The following is a 13,803-nucleotide window of genomic DNA, read 5'->3' as shown; positions in this document are numbered from 1 at the left end:
TTTTATTTAATAATTTTTATTTAGGTAAAAGTTTCTGTAGAGCATCTCCAGATATTAAATTAGTGTATGATTTATTAGTAATTATATATCACTATAAGATTGCTTCACTTTATACATAATATAAATAGTATAGCTTTTGCTATGTTTGAAATTGTATTGCTTCTACTAAGTCAGTTTTTCTGAAGAATCCTGTGGTCCTCGTCCTGAATGAATCCGAAGGGGTTTTCCTCGTCAACAGATCTGTGGCTGAGCACTAGTAATACTATGACTACGGCAATGATAACGAACAGGAGGATCCAGTAGCGGCGGTAGATGCCTCCGGCTCTTCGTACCCGCGATGATGGCAGAGTATTTCTGATGACAGAAATAATAGTATTAATAACCCATTTTCAGATGCTCAAATGAGGTCGTAATTAAGTGGTTGGTGTTGCTTAGGACTTAGGACGCAAGTGAAAGTAAATAAATATATGCTAGAATTTATAAACTACGACTACAAAAAATTAGGTATTCCACGCTGTGTTTGTAGCCACCTCTAGTTTATTTTGCATAGTTCAGTAGATCTGTTTGAATTTGCCAAATTTTTACGTTTGTTATAGAAATTCGAAGCACATCGTAAATGGTGTTGGTGGTGATATATTTAAATAACTATGCCGTGATATTACAATTTTATACGTACTTCCACCACCGGCTGATCCAGGCAAAGGTTGATTTCTGCTTGTACTTATTCTCGTCATGGTCGAACGTCGATGGTTTCGCGTTATCTATGACCTTAAATCCTTTTCGCGGAGCTTGACCACCTGTAAGTACGCAAGAAACATGCTATATATTCTGTACCCATTTACAAACCTATTACAGGGTGTATCAAGGAGAGTGAGAGGTATATGACTGTCGTCTAGCCAACGTCACAACCGTTTACGCCTCGGCGAACGAAACGCAACTGTCTCTGTCGCCCAATTTGTAATAATTAAATAATAGGGAGGGCAAAGGCCAAGCAGTGGGACACCTTATAGGCTATTTAAAAAAATGCTTATTTGCCACCATGTTATAAAAAGTTACCTTGTAAACTGTCACTCCTCTTGACCGAAGAGTGGTCGTACATGTGTTCGTCAGGTATCTGCACTATGGAATGTTGGTTGCCGTTGTTGCGCGCAGATTCATCGTCGCTGGCTCCGACCGGCGTGCCGCGCTGCGAGTCGGCACTGGCATAGAACTCAGGTGACTGGCTGCGTCGGACTGCGGCTTTTAAGTCTTGGTCTTCTGAAAGCTGTGAAGAGTAGTGATATAGCTAGATTGCCTTTACGTTATAATAAACATTGACATTGTATCTATAAAGAGGTGTTTCGCTTGCACGTGACGTGACTTTTCTCGAGATATGGACGTCTTCAGAGACTGAAATGCTTCGATATGTAGGCCTGTCCAATATAGTTTTTTTAATGGTATTCATCAGATATAAAGAATAGGCTAGTTTCCTACACTCAAAATATTTTAAGTAGTGGACGAAATAAACCACTACATAATTAGAAGAAAAATATGAACAGTAGTTATGCTTAAACACACACACACACACGCACACGCACACGCACATGCACACGCACACGCGCACACACACACACACACACACACACACACACACACACACACACACACACACACACACACACACACGCACGCACGCACGCACGCACGCACGCAAACACGCACTCGCTTGTATATTACTGTTACTTTTACTTTGGCTTATTTTTCTTTAATTTCTAACTTTTGTATTGGCAACTAATAATGTATCTTATTACATAATGTTTTAGACATTTGGAAGAAATTGATACTTGTAGCACAGGTTCTCCTATTGCAAGTATCAAAGTCTCATGATTTTGTGTATCGTTTAACTATTCTATTGTAAAATAGTTGTTAAGTGATTTAAGACCAATAAATACTTATTATTATTATATTATTAAACATAATTTATATTTAACATCAAAGAGAAAGATATAAAGTACCTAAATTGACCGTGACGTCACTCCTCAGTATTTCATAGTAATTCCATATTAGCAAATCGTTTTGACAGTTCTTAAAAAGAAGCTGATTTGACTAGTAGGAAACTAGCCTATTCTGAACCTTCTAGTTGAAGTCCTTGGACACAATATGTTGGTTAGATGATTCTTATATGCATCGAGTATGATCATTATGTTTTATCTGTAATTTTAATAAAATTCTTCCTTATTGCAGGTGCTCCCTTACCACATACTGTTCCATATATGGTTGTTATAAATTCAACTCTACTGACAGCTAGTAACATTTGTACTGCAAGGCTAAGGACTCTTCAGACATGGACTACCCACATATAATTCCTCTAAGTTTATTATAGTTACAAATTCTTTATTCATATTTGCCAATATGATATAATATGAGTAAGCAAACAAGTGACACATTGTTTATAAGTTCAAACAATGATCAATTGTTTGAACAAACGGCCGTTAATGGCAGACTTGATTATAATGGTTCAGTTGAATAAAAGGTATTTCATATTTTCACTTTACATGCCATATGATGAGTGATATGATCTAAGAAAGAGATTTAACCAATTTGCTAACTAAGCCAACATTTCATTATAATTTTTTATTGGGATGAAAACCATAACACAGGATAAAGGAACAATGACCAAGTTAGTTCAATAAAAAAACACCAGGTTACTAAGTATTAGTTAAAGTTAATTCTTTAAAAAATATGATTTACCAATGGTAGACCAAGCCCTGCCCTGGCCCAGTTGACTCCAGCCAGTTTTTCTCTCAGCACATCTGCCACCGGGGATACCAGGTTCTGAGGTGGGAATACTGGTGTAGCACATGATGGACATTGGTAGCCTGCAGGGGCTGTGGTTCGAGGGAGTGCTCGGAATCGAGCCTCTGTGCAAGCCCAGTGGAATACATCTAGAAAAAGTTTATTAAAATATAGGTAGATAAATAATGGGATCAAACACTACAACTAAATCAACAACCATCCCTAATGATAATATCTTCTATATACTTTCATTGATAAGTAGAAAATTATGTAATAAAATATGTATTATGCCAACTATAACCATATGGGTCCTTATGTGATTTCTTGTTCATTGCTAAATTTACTTAAATTTCCAAAATGGAACCAAGCAAGTCTATTGAAGAATTGAAATCAAACAACAATGTTTGATAACATTGTTGTTTGATTTCAATTCTTCAATATGGGTTTTGGTCTGTTCTGTAAAGAACTGTGTTAACTACACTACAAGAGATTTGATTAAGTTACTTTCTATTAATAGAAAATACTTACGGTAACAAGTGAGTCGAATACACTCTCCCTCACTTAAGCTATTTGTGCAAATTTCACAGATTGGATTGTAGTCACTGTCTTGTAGCCACTGCAGGTATGATTGAATTATGCACTGAAATGGAAATTGTACTATAAAGTTAGGAACACATGAAGTCTAAGTAGGAATTACTTTGTTTCTTCAATCGTTATCCGGCTAAAAAAACGATAAATATTTCCAATAATACTACAGTAGCTAATAATACAGATTTCCTTAAATAAGAAACGCTGTGTAAAAGCATAAATAGCACATTGTGCTAGCTGAAGTATCTTTTGTAATAATCATTAATAGAATATAGTAAATTACCTTCGGATGATTCGTGACCATACAATATTCACAAACATTTACTCTGTGTTCAAAACAAAACTGATTTGTAACTCGTCGCTTTGGACATTTGCAGAGACCCATGATTTACTTTTGCCTTTGGTAATGAGTTTATTAATAATTTTCATAAGGTACAGTTGGTAATATTAAACACTATAAAAGTTATCTGTAAAATCCTTTTGAAGACAAACAAAATGCTGCACCTCAGCTGGAAGTAGCGGCCACGTAAAACAAATGTCAAAGTAATGTTGCGTTCTAATTTAAAAATAACACTTGGCAATAAAATTCAACCCAAAGACTTGGCCAAGCTAGTGCTGTCCCGAATATCCAAAACCGACCCCAAAGTTACGATTGCAAAACCGCCCTAAATACGTCAAAACCGACTGTCACTTTTGTCAGCCATCAGCCTGCTAATATGCAGGCTATGGCTTTTATTATATAAAATAAACAAAGTCTTTTAAGAGAAACAGCAATCATGACTACTAGATTACTTACTTTGGGAAGTATTTTAAGTAAGCCCATAAGCTTACTTTCCAAACCAGCGCCGCTATTAGTTAATAATGCCGCTGCTAACCTCAAAAGGAACCTGGGCACTACATCAGTTGTTTGTGTAAATTTCTTCAACAAATGTAAGTTTAATACAAAGTTTTACCTTTTTGAATATTTTATTAATCAAGTATCATAAATCAGTTTGTGTTTTTGTTTATAGTGCCTGCAGAGAAGTTATGGAAGTCAGTAACTTCAGTAAGTAACCCTGGTGCCAAAAAGGGTCGAGGTAAAGGCGCGGGGCGCATCAGGATCCGTGATCTGAATCGCGGTCAGGTGATTGGTGTGGGCAAGATCAACATGTTGTGGCCTGGTCTGTCTGCCCCGGTCATTCGTGGGAGAGAACTTCTGAAACAGCAACGCCTGCCTGATGATCCTGAAAGGTGAATTTTAGCACAATTGTGCCATTGTATAAAAGATCGAGTCTCTTTAATTAAATTTAGAGTCTATTTAGGAAGAGATGAGTTGTGAAATGTGCCATGTGCGGGTCACCTTACAATGTTAAGTTGGTAAATTATAAAGTTAGCTATTACAGCACCTGATATCCTGAAAGGCAATAAATAAATTCATGGTTTATCAATTTATTTTTTCTTTCTCTTTGATTCTTCTACATTTAACATTACCCCATTTCAGGATGGATAAACTTATCAAGCTTCGTGATTCCATGACTAAGTTCCGTCGCCTAAAACTTAGCCCCATTGAGAGAGGTTGGTCTGGCACCCGCATGCCAGGCAGAAGTATTGGACCCCCTGACCCAATTGGTGAAGGTATGTTGTATGCAATGCTATAAATTTATTGTCTTAATACAAGATTAGAATTTACTGATTTATTTCATCTTTTTCCAGATGAATTTGTTGGTTTTGACACCAAAGTGCTCCAGCTTCGCTCACTACTCATTATGAAAGGAAGTCTTGGCCGTACTAGAAACTACCAGGCGATGGTTTGTAAATCTTTATAGTTATAGTGCTATCCTACTGGGTGACAAATGGAAAGTATGAGTGTTTTAATCAATAAACTCCCAATATGATTGCATTAGAATTTAATTTTTTTTAAAAACGTTTTGACTTAAGTCTAATTTAATTTTTTTAGGTGGTGACTGGCAATAAGCAAGGACTGGCTGGATTTGGTTTTGGAAGATCAAAAGAGGCATCTGCTGCCCTGAGGAAAGCCAGGAATCGAGCTGGACAGAAACTAATGCATTTTGAAATTTACAATGGACACACAAGTAAGTTTAATTCACATCACCTTTTTAGGGTTCCGTAGTCAACTAGGAACCCTTATAGTTTCGCCATGTCTGTCTGTCCGTCCGTCCGCGGGTAATCTCAGTAACCGTAAGCACTAGAAAGCTGAAATTTGGTACCAATATGTATATCAATCACGCCAACAAAGTGCAAAAATAAAAAATAGAAAAAATGTTTTACTAGGGTACCTCCCCTACATATAAAGTGGGGGCTGATATTTTTTTTCATTCCAACCCCAAGGTGTGATATATTGTTGGATAGGTATTTAAAAATGAATAAGGGTTTACTAAGATCGTTTTTGATAGTATTAATATTTTCGGAAATAATCGCTCCTAAAGGAAAAAAAAGTGCGTCCCCCCCTCTAACTTTTGAACCATATATTTAAAAAATATGAAAAAAATTTCAAAAGTAGAACTATATAAAAACTTTCTAGGAAAATGGTTTTGAACTTGATAGGTTCAGTAGTTTTTGAGAAAAATACGGAAAACTACGGAACCCTACACTGAGCGTGGCCCGACACGCTCTTGGCCGGTTTTTTTCTTTGTTGATGAAAAATGACTGTTAATAGTTCAAGTTCTACTGAAAAATTGTTTTGGTGGATAGATAAGCATATACCTATTGCCTAACGTTGAGTTTGCTATACATTACTATCACATGGCGTAGGTAGGTACTTGACCTTAGAATAGTGGACAGACTATACTAAATTACTTAATAATTTATTAATTTTATTTCAGTCTTCCACGATTTCTACACGGCATTTGGTAAGACCAAGATATTTGTTCAGAAGAAAAATAAAGGCTACGGGCTTAGTTGTCACAGGGCCATCAAGGAAATCTGTGAGGCTATTGGCATCAAGGATATTAGAGCAAAGGTTGAAGGCTCTAACAACCTACAGCACATCGTAAAGGCCTTCTTCATTGGGCTACTTCAACAGGTTTGTTTAAAACAGGTGTAGACTTTACGATTACAATTATTACAAAGTTCAAAACGATTATATCAATCGATTTAGTTTCAAATTGCGTGCTATGTGTTATTTGTAGCTATTTCTGTGTCAAGTGGCGACAAGCGCGGATCCAGCTTCGTGCCCCCGCCCCTGGATCCGCCTTCGTACTGTTCTACATACATTGTTTAACAAATAAATAGTTTCGAATTTGAAATATACTTCTATTTTTCAGAGAACACATCAACAACTGGCAGAAGAAAAGAAACTTCACCTAGTTGAGTACCGCGAAGAAAATGAATTCTACCCGAAAGTGATAGCAAGCCCCAGTGAAGTGCGGACCAAAGAGAAGATACCTCAAGACGAAACCTTAGACTTCAACCAGTATGTCATGAATGACAGAATTATTCTGAGGAAAAAGAAATTCCCGCGATTCTACGAAACAATGCCTCACTACGAAATATACCTCAAGAAATATGAAAAGTTTAGGAATCATGAGAAAATCAGGAAGAACTTGAAGGTGGAATATGGAGAGGTGAAGAGTTTCCTCACTGATAAGTATCCGGAAGAAAAGACTGAGGAAGCATCTTAGTTTAGTTTTAGGCCGTAATGTAATTTAGTATTCAATAAAAGTTTATAGTTGATGTTCTGTTTTATTTATCGACGTGAGTAAATAAGTATTTACGATGATTGGTGACTTCAGTTGTAGCTTATCAGTTTCTTTAAAAAAAAAATCATTTAAATTATGTCAAGAATAAGGCTAACGCCTAATGTAAATTAGGTTTGAGTCCTTATTTTGTTAAGAGGTTTCCAACTTTAATCCACGTCTTGTTACTTATGCAGGTTAAATTTTGAAATAAAACATCCTATAAAGTGTCAATTTTATTTATTCTCTATAAAGACTGACTTGATGAATAATCTAACATAAAACTTGAAATCTGTCAATTGAGGATAAAAACAAAATAAAATATTTCTATTGGAATAAAATCTTAGTTTTCTACCAGAGGATCACACGTTTATAAATGTCACAAGAACTAAGAATCTATGAATTCATTATAAAATCTAAACTTTAAACAATGTCAAGCAGATCACCCCAAGAGGTCAACAAATGATGATGGTGAAATTCTTACTCTACATATTCTCAGACAGCCAATGCGGAGCAAATTGGCAGGTGGCGCTCTACATGCAATTTTTTAAAAACATTTTCTGGCTTGTATGATTGTCCAACTCGTCGTATTACGGTTCTAGTGGCAACATCGGTCCTTTTCGTGCATTAAAATAAATCTAGTTTAACCTACCTCAGGGCAATCTGCTCCACATCTTAAGGTAATTAAAATAAAAATACCTAAGTTGTGACAGATATTGTATGTTGCTATTAGCTCCATGAACCACAACTATTTGTCAGTTTGATAAAAATGTCAGTTTGCATTATACCATCCCGATAAACTTTTTTCAGCAATGATTGAGTAGTTTGTTTTATGCAAATGATACTCATTACTCAATCCATGAGAGAGATGTGGATACATTTTATTATAGGTAACGTTTAAAGGGATGTTACAATATAAACTCGAAGTTATTTAAGGTGTATAATACATGCCTAATATTTGAAAATGTTGTACAGGATAATATAGTTCTTTCGCGTTAAAAATGCATAGTCCTCCAGTCTGGCCCCGCCCCCCGCCCCTAACCAATCAAATAATTCCTAGAAATAATTCCTACTTAAAAAAAATTCTAGTAACCAATAAGAACAATTTAATTGGATACGAATTTCACTAGATGGACAATGATGATATTAATGGCATTTTTGACGCGAACATGTTTAGAATCAGACCAACTTAAGTGTGCAACGATTTTGATAGGACAATACACGAATTATCTAAACGTCATATAATTTCATATAAGTTACACGTTTAAAATATCCCTTGCGCATTCTGTGGCATCAATTTCGTTGTCAACTTAGCTTGGTTTGACTACTTTTACGCCATAATAAGCCAGTCGCATTTGATTGAGTTTGCAATTTCGGTAATTTTACAAGTTTTATATCACATAACTAAGATACAATAATGTATAATTCTTATAGGTTTGTAAAATGCAAGCGCGTTAGATAACTACTGAAATAGAACATTATCTTCTATGAGTACAAAAGTTTAGAATCATCATAAAAACTTGGCTAAAAATATCATAGTCCTATATGACAGAAAAAAACCTTGGTACATATTAGTATCATCATCATCATCATCATCCTCCTTGCGATATCCCGGCATTTGCCACGGCTCATGGGAGCCTAGGGTCCTCTTTGTACCTAATAGTGTAGATTTGAAAAAGAACAGCATGTTCGATTGGTCTTTATTTAATTTCTTGGAACGTTAATGTCACTAGCTTACCTAGTTTTTTTTCTGCCGAATGGGACGAATATCAAAGTTTTTTTTACTTAAAAATCGACACTAACTTGTAATTTAAAATCAAAATTTCTACGCGCTTGTATTTACAACATCATGTCATGGCACCAAATCCTGTCGCCATAACGAAAATTATATTAACTATTTATACATATAATTTTCTTTATGACGGTCGAACTGCAGTTCCAAAAATTTGAAAAATATTTACATCAACAAATTAAAATAAAAACATAAAAGCATCTAAATGCTCTAAATGCTACTACTACTAAGATTAAGCACCATATATTTGAAAATGTTTACATCTAAAAATTTGAAAACTAAATGTAGGGAAGATTACTATCAATAGTATAATTTAAATGTGTTCTTGCACAAGTTGCGCATGTTTAATCTACAAATACTAAGCTACGAATTTTAAGCTGCTATCTTTAGGCTACGGTTTTACTGTCACAGAGCGGAAAAGGGATGAACAAGAAAACAAAGTCGAGACCTTGGGAGTCTCAGTTTATTGTTCTTCGTGTCAGTAAAACCGAAGTCTTAGACAGAACGCTAAAAACACAAAAAGCGGTTTTCATGCAAGACCTAAGTAGAGCATATGTGTTTCTAATATATTCGATTTAATGAGAACGACAATAGTACAATGTATAGTATGGCTGTATTTTACACCAATCAGGTTGACGATGTTGTCTACAACTACGAGTATACATCGTTTATGTGTTCGTTTAGTAAGTCCAGTAAAAACTTGACATAATAATAGTATTTCCATTAATCACAAATGAATGATAATGACTACAAAAATACATCGTATCAAAACTTTGTTTTTTGGTGATTTTTTTACAATAATTAATAGTAGTACCTTGAATTGTTTAAAATTAATTTATCCACCCTTTTAAGAGTGCTTGAAACGTTACATACAACATTATGAAAGGAGGCGAATGGTAGGAACGTTTAAAATGTTTAGAATTTTGAACACAAATGGGTGTGATATTATGTTGATTGTAAATAAAAATGAGCATATTGTTAGAGTTTCTGCACTGTAGTTTACCAGTATAAGGTTTAGCTGAATTTTATCTTCATTGAAGCTACTCATCGTGTGTGACATCGTGGTTCTGTAAAAGAAGGTAATATTGAATATTGTTATAAGTTACGCTTTGAGAGATTTGTAAAGTATACATATTACAGTACAGTTTAAGACTCGGGTTCACAGTCCAAATAATCACATCAGAATTATAATAATATTTTTAGAGAAGTAATTTCACAGCACCATTTTCATTTTTGCATCATCTTCGTTCAAAGAGTTGAACGTCACGCCTATCGTAAGAGGAGCGCCGTTGTTAACTTTGTCGAAATGCACCCATATTAGGTTATAAGTAGCCATGTCTACGCTTGGCGAATGTGCCAGTTTGTCGAACACCCCTGTGATTTGTGAAAAAATGATGCCGATCACTCACAAACACCAACAGGCACACAACAACGGGAAAACGGCTTTCCACACGTTCGTGCTTTGATTTGCCGCTTTGTACCAAACGTGTGGATGTACCGTAACGATTAGTGGTCGATACAAGCTTTTTATTTGATGGAGTGAGAATGCGTTTACGAACCATGTGTGTATGTCGCCGTTCGTTTCATTCTCCTGGGTGCGTAGCCGAATGCACAAACGCTCACGATACGAAACGCTCGTCGATATCTATCTCTATCGCTCTTGCGTATAGGTACGACAGAGGTTGTAGAAATGCCATTCGGCTACGGGGCCTGGTGAGAGGGAAATTTTGACCAACCCGCTGGAGTGTGCTCCAGCGTTTTCCCCTCTTTGTGAGGGCGCATCAGGATCGAGATGATTCCATGAGGGTGCACGTGGTACAGACCTGGTGTCAGTGCGCGCGCCACTTGTCGGCGCTGTCCTTCCGCGCGTGCGGCGCGAGCGAGGCGCGCACGCCGCCCAGCACGTCGGCGGCGCCGCCGGCCGCCAGCGCCAGCGGCGCCACGGCGGCGCCGGGCAGGTGCCGCAACACGCCCACGCCGCTCTCGCAGCGCGCGGCTAGCGCCATGGTCGCTGCTGTTTCTGCGAAGCCCTACATACACAAAATGGTTTTAAGAAAGTTTAAATGTTAAATAAATAAATATATTATAGGACATTCTTACACAGCTATTGACCGAGGCCCACGGTAAGCTCAAAAAGGCTTGTGTTGTGGGTACTCAGAAAACGATATATATATAATATAAAAATTTTACCTTCCAATAAAATTTGTATTATTTTGCCTGGTATATCCGAGGTCTTTATAGAGAGAGTACGTCGTAGACGTCGCATCGGACCGATAGATGGCGCCATCGTTCGTTGTAAGTCGCTCCGGCGTCTCACCGCCGCGATGTTGGTAGTCCCGTTTTTCCCCACCTGCAACACAAGGCCCCCCCCGCGCCCCGACTCGCCACCAGCCACCCTCATTGTTGAGGAGAAGTGCCGACGGTATATTAAGCCTACCAGGAAGGCATCACTCAGACCTCGGATATACCAGGCAAAATAATACAAATTTTATTGGAAGGTAAAATTTTTATATTATTTGTGCCGTTTGTATATCCGAGGTCTTTATAGAGACCTGGGGGGTTACCATGACGTGCTAAAGCCGTTCAGTTTAGGTTGAGAGAGAGGGACGGAGCTATGTAACTGCTATAGCTGTGTCCCTTTCTCTCAACCTAAACTGAACGTCTTTAGTACGTCATGGTAACCCCCCTGTTTATTATCTCCTGGTGGCGAGTCAGCTGGCGCGCAAGCCTTTGGTAGCCCTATTGGCATAGCATAGAAGAATAAGTGAATCAGTTGAACCGATTTGACAGATGTATCAGTCGAAATAGCCTTCGATCCGCGAATATCTCGGTGCCAGAAACGCATAAAGAGATTTTCGTGATGACGTTTAGCTTTAGTCAGCGAATAGTTAGAGAAATGACATTATTATACATCGCAGATCAAAACCAAAAAAAAAAAAAAAAAAAAGATGTAGGCGAGGCTGACTTGAACAAGATACAAAAAACCTTAGATACACTATTATTATTAACAGACACGTTATTTTATCAGGTTATAAACCCAATTTCAGACACAAAGTGTGGAAATTAACTGTAAAAGTAGTGTAACTATCTGTACTGTAGCAGGGTAACGTAATTGATACTGCTTTTGTCAACCCTTCGTAAAAATTATCTAAATCAATATTAGCTTTGATATAACTATTTAAAGTCCAACGTCTTACGTCCATATCAAACACAGAAAAAGGTCATCACTCACGTGCCCAAGGGCTATTTGTTACAATACTGGTATTTTCGATCAGACTATTTCGCGTCAAGCGAGCGCGGTTGCAAGCGAGACTCCTGAACTCTGAACTCTTTTTAGTGAGGGCATTTGAGGATACCGATCGCTCGGTAAGACTAGCCTAGAAGATGAAAAGTACGAGCGCTGTCGATTGCTACTACACTGGACGGAGGTATCAGTCGATTTCTTTAAGTCAGTCATTGACTCTTAGGGTAATCCATTACCTAATCCAAAACCCGATGCGACGGATTTCTACTTCGTGCAATGAAGGTCGATAGAGTAGACTGAGAGGTGGAGACGTCAGTGTCGCATCGCTGGTGGTTGCTGAACACGTCAAGGGGTGAATTTAACACCGCCACACATGCGCGCTTTAAGAGCGTAGGCGGAGCGCAATAATGGCGGTGCACCGCACTAACGCTGGCGTTGCGCCCAGTGGGCGCTAGCGGGAACGAACGAGCGCTGATAGCGAGCGCAACGCGCGCGGGACGCGAGCGGAATGCACGCGCATTCAGCGCGCTGATAGCGAAGCGGAATGCGCTTTATGTGTGGCGGAGGCTTAATACGTACCGTTGTACGGCGTAATGCAGGGCTCTCGCAGACGAAGAGGTACGATGACGGGCGAAGCAGAAGAAGGCGAGGTCACCGAAGGTCACTTACTTGGCTCCCAGGGGGTGCATACTGACCTCGTACGACAGTCTGTTGGAGTCAGCAGTTACTGTCGTAGTTACTCGTAACAGAAGAGATGTAGTCCTGCCATCGTACAGCATAACATAACATACAACTGAACTGTGCATAGCATATAGTGCTATGCGAACCTTAAGCCGGCTGCATGTCACTTCAGTCGCCAGCGCCACCGCCTGTTGAAGATTATTCTCCATCGGAAGAGCTTTACTTCGTACAATGTTCCGATTATTGAAGGTCTTATCGGGCTGCAGATGCAAGCAAAACAGGGGCGATTGGCCTACAGCTATCGGCAGCTGTACGAGGTAATGCTGGAAACTGCAGCGGTGCAACCTTCCTCTGTAGACCACGAAAGTTGTGAAATTTATGAAATCAGGTTCTACGATCGAATCAAGCACTATATTAATTGAGTATAGTCGAGCCAGATGATAACTACTGAAGTACTCCTGAGTTCCTGGCCCCTTTCGCTTTGAGCTGGAATCTGAAGTTCACTAAGGCGAAGCAGGTTTATTTTTCCCAATTTGTTTATTAGAGGCTCGGCGAATAAGTTAATCTCTCGAATGGACAGGGGGCGCCACAAGCCTCCGGGAAATCGTCGTGTACTTGGAACCCCCGCGGCCAGATTGCCGATCGGTTTTGGTGTCCGCCCGGTAAACAGACGCACGCTCAGGATGCAGGACGCTGGCTCGAATTCAGATCTGGACATTCTGAAAGGGATTTTTTTTTAATTCCGCAAACCTTTACGATGTCTTTGACCTACACAATGAGCGATGTACAGGAATCACAGGGTCTTCTCGCGAGGCGCCTCTCCGATTAGATAGCTCGCGAACATCGTCAGGACACCCTCGCAGCAGTGCGGCTCCTCGTCCGGTTATTGACGTCTTACCTCGTTCAACTATGGGTCTCCAAACCACGTTAGGACGTAGCATCTTAAGAATTTATCTGTTCTCACTTCGGCGACGGAGGAGTCCTTGGTCAAAATAGAGTGTAAATACAGTCGTACTTCACGGGAACTGGAAAGAGAAGAGTGGATACCA

The 13,803-nt window shown here is 38.7% G+C and overlaps 3 protein-coding genes across 5 annotated transcripts in view; 1 reads left to right on the top strand and 2 right to left on the bottom strand.

Annotated features, from left to right (window-relative positions):
- LOC125232619 (zinc finger protein-like 1) lies at window positions 1–3,904 on the bottom strand. Its single transcript, XM_048138359.1, has 6 exons — window positions 3,647–3,904; window positions 3,304–3,415; window positions 2,731–2,924; window positions 1,057–1,264; window positions 677–797; window positions 1–354 (listed from the first exon to the last, which is right to left on the bottom strand). Exons 1-6 carry the CDS (start codon window positions 3,746–3,748, stop codon window positions 171–173), a joined length of 921 nt encoding a protein of 306 aa, XP_047994316.1. The 5' UTR covers window positions 3,749–3,904; the 3' UTR covers window positions 1–170.
- Window positions 3,905–4,043: 139 nt separating this feature from the next.
- Window positions 4,044–7,035, top strand: LOC125232618 (28S ribosomal protein S5, mitochondrial). Its single transcript, XM_048138358.1, has 7 exons — window positions 4,044–4,293; window positions 4,374–4,593; window positions 4,844–4,977; window positions 5,056–5,150; window positions 5,300–5,435; window positions 6,186–6,385; window positions 6,627–7,035. The coding sequence occupies exons 1-7, from the start codon at window positions 4,140–4,142 to the stop codon at window positions 6,981–6,983; spliced, it is 1,296 nt and encodes a 431-aa protein (XP_047994315.1). The 5' UTR covers window positions 4,044–4,139; the 3' UTR covers window positions 6,984–7,035.
- Window positions 7,036–7,260: 225 nt separating this feature from the next.
- Window positions 7,261–13,803, bottom strand: part of LOC125232351 (autophagy-related protein 2 homolog A) — a 48,130-nt gene continuing 41,587 nt past the window's right edge. For all 3 annotated transcript variants that reach the window (XM_048137980.1, XM_048137978.1, XM_048137979.1), the window contains exons 39-40: window positions 10,653–10,859; window positions 7,261–9,896 (exon numbers count right to left, since the gene is read on the bottom strand). In XM_048137980.1, the coding sequence (XP_047993937.1) occupies window positions 10,659–10,859 (201 nt within the window). In that variant the 3' untranslated portion in view covers window positions 7,261–9,896; window positions 10,653–10,658. The remainder of the gene's footprint in view (window positions 9,897–10,652; window positions 10,860–13,803) is intronic.

Source organism: Leguminivora glycinivorella, chromosome 13, assembly GCF_023078275.1.
Source record: "Leguminivora glycinivorella isolate SPB_JAAS2020 chromosome 13, LegGlyc_1.1, whole genome shotgun sequence".
Classification (NCBI taxonomy): Eukaryota; Metazoa; Arthropoda; class Insecta; order Lepidoptera; family Tortricidae; genus Leguminivora; species Leguminivora glycinivorella.
Note: the sequence above shows the minus strand (reverse complement) of the source record. Positions and strands in the feature narration are given on the sequence as shown.